General features: G+C 46.6%; 1 protein-coding gene across 1 annotated transcript in view; it reads left to right on the forward strand.

The window, feature by feature from the left end:
• Window positions 1-7,291, forward strand: part of DCAF1 (DDB1 and CUL4 associated factor 1) — a 117,158-nt gene that overhangs the window by 86,839 nt on the left and 23,028 nt on the right. The window contains 4 exon segments of the mRNA XM_017888069.1: window positions 759-2,022; window positions 2,870-3,068; window positions 3,879-3,961; window positions 5,179-5,263. Coding sequence (XP_017743558.1) covers window positions 759-2,022; window positions 2,870-3,068; window positions 3,879-3,961; window positions 5,179-5,263 — 1,631 coding nt within the window.

Here is a 7,291-nt window from a genome sequence, read left to right on the forward strand (position 1 = left end):
TACAGGCGCCGGCCACCTCGCCCGGCTAGTTTTTTTGTATTTTTTAGTAGAGACAGGGTTTCACCGTGTTAGCCAGGATGGTGTTGATCTCCTGACCTCGTGATCCGCCCGTCTCGGCCTCCCAAAGTGCTGGGATTACAGGCTTGAGCCACCGCGCCCGGCCCATTCCTAAGGTTTTAATGTATTAAAATTAATAAATCAGAAAAGGCCTAGCGCTTGTAATCCCAGCACTTTGGGAGGCTGAGGCGGGTGGATAACCTGAGGTCACGAGTTCCAGACCAGCCTGGCCAACATGGTGAAACCCCATCTCTACTAAAAATACAAAAATTAGCTGGGCGTGGTGGCGGGCGTCTGTAATCCCAGCTCCTCAGGAGGCCGAGGCAGGAGAATCACTTGAACTGGGAGGCGGAGGTTGCAGTGAGCCAAGATCGTGCCGCTGCACTCCAGCTTGAGTGACAGAGCAAGACTCTGCCTCAAAAAAATAAAACCAGAAAAAATTACACACGAGCCTTGATGACTTTTCCATAATTATGACATAATTTCCCTATTTAATAACCGCATATGAGATCATAAAAATACATTGTAGTAGAACTGATTGTACTTTATACAAACAATTCCTTGCAGTTTTTACAAAAATAATGTAGTTTTTTAAAGTAAAACAAAGTGAGTGAAACACCAAATTTTGACTCTGGAACAACTATTGAAATTGGTCATTAGTTTTATGATGAATAATACATAATTTTTTTTTTTCCCATTAGGTATCAGCATTATTTTGGGAGTGGCTGAGGGTGAGTTCTTCATCCATGATGCTGAAATTCAGAAGTCAGCACTTCAGATTATCATCAATTGTGTGTGTGGCCCAGATAACCGAATATCCAGTATTGGTAAATTTATCTCTGGTACTCCTCGGAGAAAGCTGCCTCAGAACCCCAAAAGCAGTGAGCACACCCTGGCCAAGATGTGGAATGTGGTTCAGTCCAACAACGGCATCAAGGTGCTCCTGTCCTTACTGTCCATTAAGATGCCCATCACAGATGCAGACCAGATCCGGGCCCTGGCCTGCAAGGCCCTGGTGGGCCTGTCTCGCAGTAGCACTGTCCGGCAGATCATCAGTAAACTGCCCCTTTTCAGCAGCTGCCAGATCCAGCAGCTGATGAAGGAGCCTGTGCTGCAGGACAAGCGCAGTGACCATGTCAAGTTCTGCAAGTATGCTGCTGAACTCATTGAACGGGTGTCAGGAAAACCACTTCTCATTGGCACTGATGTTTCCCTAGCACGACTGCAGAAAGCAGATGTTGTTGCCCAGTCAAGGATCTCCTTCCCTGAGAAAGAGCTGCTTTTGTTGATACGAAACCATCTTATTTCTAAAGGGCTTGGAGAAACAGCAACCGTGCTGACAAAAGAGGCCGACCTGCCCATGACTGCTGCCTCCCATTCTTCTGCCTTTACCCCAGTCACTGCTGCTGCTTCTCCTGTCTCTCTACCCCGAACCCCTCGTATTGCTAATGGCATTGCAACTCGACTGGGCAGCCATGCTGCCGTGGGTGCCTCTGCCCCTTCTGCCCCCACTGCCCATCCTCAGCCACGGCCTCCCCAGGGTCCACTAGCTCTGCCTGGCCCATCTTATGCTGGCAACTCCCCTTTGATTGGTAGGATCAGTTTTATCAGAGAGAGGCCGTCACCCTGTAATGGCAGGAAAATCAGAGTGTTGCGGCAGAAGTCGGACCATGGCGCCTACAGCCAAAGCCCAGCCATAAAAAAGCAGCTGGACAGACATCTTCCTTCCCCACCTACGCTGGACAGTATAATCACAGAGTATCTTAGAGAACAACATGCTCGCTGCAAGAATCCAGTTGCCACTTGCCCACCTTTCTCCCTCTTTACTCCTCACCAATGTCCTGAGCCAAAACAGAGGCGGCAAGCGCCAATAAACTTTACCTCAAGGCTAAACCGCAGGGCATCATTTCCAAAGTATGGAGGGGTGGATGGCGGATGCTTTGATAGGCACCTTATCTTTAGCAGGTAAGAAGAGGCCCCTTCTTGCTCTCTGGGAATTGGAACGATTCTTTTATTTAAATCAAACTGGGCAGTATCAGCATAGTTGGCCTGAAATACCACTGATTGTCACTTGGTGTAATACTTGAACAATGTAATTGTATCACCTTTTGTCAACCATGGGCTCCTTGTGTGATTGTTGGCAGTATATTGATATAATCCTTTGTGTTCTCATCTCAACTAGTATGTGTTCTAGAACCCACACCCCCTCATTACTGTCCATAAGGAGGCTCCCAAACTTGTGCTGTTGCAAGTTGCTTCCTGTTCTGATTCTTGACAAATCTTACCTAAAGGTTACGGGATCACAGGTTTTAAACATGGGAATTTTTTTGTTGTTGTTTTTTTGAGATGGAGTCTCTCTATCGCCTCGGCTGGAGTACAGTGATGCAATCTTGGCTCATTGCAACCTCTGCCTCCCAGATTCAAGTGATGCTCCTGCCTCAGCCTCCTGAGTAGCTGGGATTACAGGCAGGCGCCACCACATCTAGCTAATTTTTGCATTTTTAGTAGAGATGGGGTTTTACCATTTTGACCAGGCTGGTCTTGAATTCCTGACCTCAATTGATCCCCCCACCTGTGCTAGGATTACAGTTGTGAGCCATTGCTTCTGGCCTAAACATGGGAATGTTTGTTATTTAAATTTGTAAGTGGAAATCTTTTCTTATTTAAAATAAAAGCACTGAAGGTCACTGTGATTTTGGAAGAACCGATTTGAAACATTAATGGTCTGTGCTTTTCTTCTGTCCTAGCAGTTTGCTTTTCTGAGTCCCTGCACATTCTTGGCCTCTGATTCTCTCCTTTTTTTTGTGCTTAGATTCCGTCCTATTTCAGTGTTCCGTGAAGCCAATGAAGATGAGAGTGGCTTCACCTGCTGTGCATTCTCAGCTCGGGAGCGGTTCCTGATGCTTGGCACCTGCACAGGGCAGCTGAAGCTCTATAATGTGTTTAGTGGACAGGAGGAGGCCAGCTATAATTGTCACAACTCAGCCATCACACATCTTGAACCTTCCAGGGTAAGGGTTCCTTCCTAGGATGCTGTCTGTCATTCTTCCAAGATGAATTGGTGAACTAGAGTAAAGGAGGCTTACCCTTTATTGAGCTCTCTCTTTTATTTTTTTTTTAATTATTATTTATTTATTTATTTTTTTGAGATGGAGTCTCGCTCTGTCGCCCAGGCTGGAGTGCAGTGGCCGGATCTCAGCTCACTGCAAGCTCCGCCTCCCGGGTTTACGCCATTCTCCTGCCTCAGTCTCCTGAGTAGCTGGGACTACAGGCGCCCGCTACCTCGCCCGGCTAGTTTTTTGTATTTTTTAGTAGAGACGGGGTTTCACCGTGTTAGCCAGGATGGTCTTGATCTCCTGACCTCGTGATCCGCCCGTCTCGGCCTCCCAAAGTGCTGGGATTACAGGCTTGAGCCACCGTGCCCGGCCTGAGCTCTCTCTTTTAAATGAGTTCTCAACTGGAAAGTCTGGTTGAGGTTAACTCATATTTCAGATGGAAACTGAGGAATATGGCAAAATTACTAGGAAGAAAGGAACCATCTTTGACATCGTCTCATTTTCCCCCCCTCCCTTTTATCTATTCTATTTTTGTGGCTAGTTCAGTAGGAGTTAATACTCTCTTTAGTTATTTTCTAGGACACTATAGGTATATGTACTCAAATCCTAATGGCTTCTGACCATTTCTTGGTTTCTGTGGGTTATAAAATTTTCTCTTTAATTCAACAACATTTTTATGCATATATTTAAAAATGCTAATGGCAGGTAGTGACATATGCATGTATGTAAATACATGGTTACCCACCTTGCACCTTCTTCTTTTAGGATGGGTCCTTGCTGCTGACATCTGCTACTTGGAGCCAGCCTTTGTCTGCACTTTGGGGAATGAAATCAGTATTTGATATGAAGTATGTATCTGCTTTTGGAACCTAGTCTGTGTTTTATTTACCTAGTTTATACCCCTTTCATTTGGTTTTAGACGAAGCCTTTTGGGGAAAGAGGATGCTATCAGTTATTGTTAACTTCTCTCTTCCTCATCTAAGACTCATGTTTAATAAGACTTTATCTTTCTTAATTTATACATTCTTATTATGCAGCGGACGCCGACCCAGAATCTATGTATTTTCCCATGTTCACATAGGACATTGCAGTCTTTCCTGTGTCCCCTCCCCTCCCCTCCCCTCCCCTCCTCTCTTTCCTCCTCTCCCCTCCTTTTCTCTCTCCTCTCTTCTCCTTTCCTCTCCTTTCCTTTTCTTTTTTTCTTTCTTTCTTTTTTTTGGTGAGACAGAGTCTCACTCTGTCGCCCAGGCTGGAGTGCAGTGACGCGATCTCAACTCACTGTAAGCTCCGCCTCCTAGTTCATGTCATTCTCCTGCCTTAGCCTCCTGAGCAGCTGGGACTACAGGTGCCCGTTACCACGCCCGGCTAATTTTTTGTATTTTTAGTAGAGACAGCGTTTCACCATGCTAGCCAGGATGGTCTCGATTTCCTGACCTTGTGATCTGCCCACCTCGGCCTCCCAAAGTGCTGGGATTACAGGCATGCGCCACCGTGCCCGGCTTTTTCTTTTCTTTCCTTCTTTCGACAGGGTCTCACTCTGTCACTTAGGTTGGAGTGCAGTGACACAAGCATGACCTACTTCATCCTCTGCCTCCCAGGCTCAAGTGATCCTCCCACCTCAGCCTGCTGATTAGCTGGGACCACAGGCATGTGCTGCCATGCCTGGCTAATTTTTTGCAATTTTGGTAGAGATAGGGTTTTGACATGTTGCCCAGGGTGGTCTTGAACTCCTGAGCTCAGACATTCCACCTGCCTCAGCTTCCCAAAGTGCTGGGATTATAGGAGTGAGCTACCGTGGCTGGCCCCTTTGCTGCGTGTTTCACAGGAACATGTGCCCTGTTTGTCATTTCTCTAAGGAATTCCCATTCATTATTTTGTGTCTGCTTGGACAAGCTGATAGAAGAAATTTTCTTTGTAATCTAAGTATATGATTGTTTCCTCTTTGGGAGTCCAGGATCTTTAGGTGAGTGTGATTGTGCAAGAGGCTGGGGGTCACCCATGTTTCAGTTGGTTGCAGGAATATGTCCTGAAGATCTGTCACTTCAGTGCTCCTGTTTGTCCATAGGCATTCCTTCACAGAAGATCACTATGTTGAGTTCAGTAAGCACTCCCAGGATCGGGTCATCGGCACAAAAGGAGACATTGCCCACGTAAGTACTTAAGAACCACTGTTTTCAAGCTGATTATGCCCGTTTGTTCATATTGAAATCTTGATAGAATGTGAGGACCTAAGTCCTTTGGGCAACTAGAAATCAATGATATTCCTTCCAGTTAGAATCTGAAAGTATGATAATATAGTTCTGAGCTGTATGGGAAAAATGTGTAAGGGCTCAACGTGACATTGAGAAAGATGTCATTAGCGCCACAGATATTTTTGAATTCTTAGTAAGTTTTACATTAGAAGTGAAGTCCCTGCCTTTAGGGACCCTCTTTGGGGAGACAATAAAGAAGCAAATAAATATATGGTGAATTTAGGTGGTAAGTGTTTCAGAGAAAATGAAAGCAGGGTAAGAGGTAGGAAATTGGTGGTGGTGTGGGGGGACTTCTCTTTTATCTAGGGTAGACAGCATCACTGATGGGGTAATGTTTAAGCAGAGCCTTGAAGGAAACACGAGGTTCAGGAAGATACCTGGAGGAACAGCGTAAGGCACAGGAAATGGCAAGGGAAAGCCCTTGCTTGGGAGGTAGGAGGAGAGCTGAGGTCAGTGAGGGGCCCATATCTGGTAGCATCTTGTAGGTGATAGTTAGGACCTTTAGCTTTTCTTTTGAGTGAGATGAACACACTGGAGGGTGAGTAGAGGATACATGAGTGGATGTAAAGTTCCTAAAGTGTGACTCTGGTTTTTGTGAGAGAAGCAAGAGCAGCCTTCCAGGTTAGAGGGAGTTGTACCGCTTGACATATGAGAGGAGCTGTGGGTTTGGGCCTGGGTAGGCATGGTAGAGGCTATGAGAAATGGAGGGCCTTGGCCATGGGATTTTGGACACATGAAATTTGAGATTCTGTTAGACATTCAAGTAGAGAATGGGGATTCAATACGAAAGTTGGGAATTGGCCAGACTTAGTGGCTTATGCCTGTAATCCCAGCACTTTGGGAGGCTGAGATGGGAGGCCAGGAGTTTGAGACCAGCCTGGGCAACATAGAGAGACTCCCCCCATCTCTACAAAAAATAAAATTGGCTGGGCTTGGTGGGCTTGGGACCTGTGGTCCCAGCTACTCAGGAAGCTGAGGCAGGAGGGTTGCTTGAGCCCACGAGTTGGGGGCTGCTGTGATCTACGACTGTGTCACTGTACTCCAGCCTGACTAAACAAGTGAGACCCTGTGTCTGAAAACAAAAACAACAAAAAATTGGGAGTTCAGGAGAGAGGTGTGGGTTGGGAAATATAAAATGGGACTTGTCCACATATTGATAGTATTTATTTATTTATTTATTTATTTTTGAGATGGGGTCTTGTTCTGTCACCCAGGCTGCAGTGCAGTGGCACGATCACAGCTCACCACAGCCTTGACTGCCTGGACTCAAACAATTCTCTTACCTCAGCCTCCTGAGCAGCTGGGACTACAGGCGAGCACCATCACATCTGGCTACTTTTTTTGTACTTTTGTAGAGATGGCGTCTCCCCAACGTTGCCCACGCTGGTCTCCAACTCCTAGGCTCAAGTGATCTACTTTCCTTGGTGTCCCAAAGTGTTGGCATTACAGGCATGAGTCACTGTCCCCAGCTGATAGTATTTAGAGCCATGAACTTATATGAGATCATCAAGGGGACTACAGAAGAGTTGTGGGTACATAACCCTGGCATGTGTTTAGGAGTTGCCAAATGAGGAACTTGGGAAGGAAATCAAATATAGTGGCCAGTGAGGCAGAATGGAACCCCGAGAAAAAGATGTGCCTGGCCAGGAGTGGTGGCTCACACCTGTAATCCCAGCACTTTGGGAGGCAGAGGTGGGTGGATCACGAGGTCAGGAGTTCGAGACCAGCCTGGCCAATATGGTGAAACCCCATCTCTACTGAAAATACAAAAGTTAGCTGGGCGTGGTGACGCATGCCTTATTCCCAGCTACTCAGGAGGTTGAGGCAGAAGAATTGCTTGAACCTGGGAGGCGGAGGTTGCAGTGAGCCGAGATCGTGCCACTGCACTCCAGCCTGGGCGACAGAGTGAGACTCCATCTCAAAAAA

This window comes from Rhinopithecus bieti, unplaced genomic scaffold (genome assembly GCF_001698545.2).
Source record: "Rhinopithecus bieti isolate Rb0 unplaced genomic scaffold, ASM169854v2 scaffold_43, whole genome shotgun sequence".
NCBI classification, from domain to species: Eukaryota; Metazoa; Chordata; class Mammalia; order Primates; family Cercopithecidae; genus Rhinopithecus; species Rhinopithecus bieti.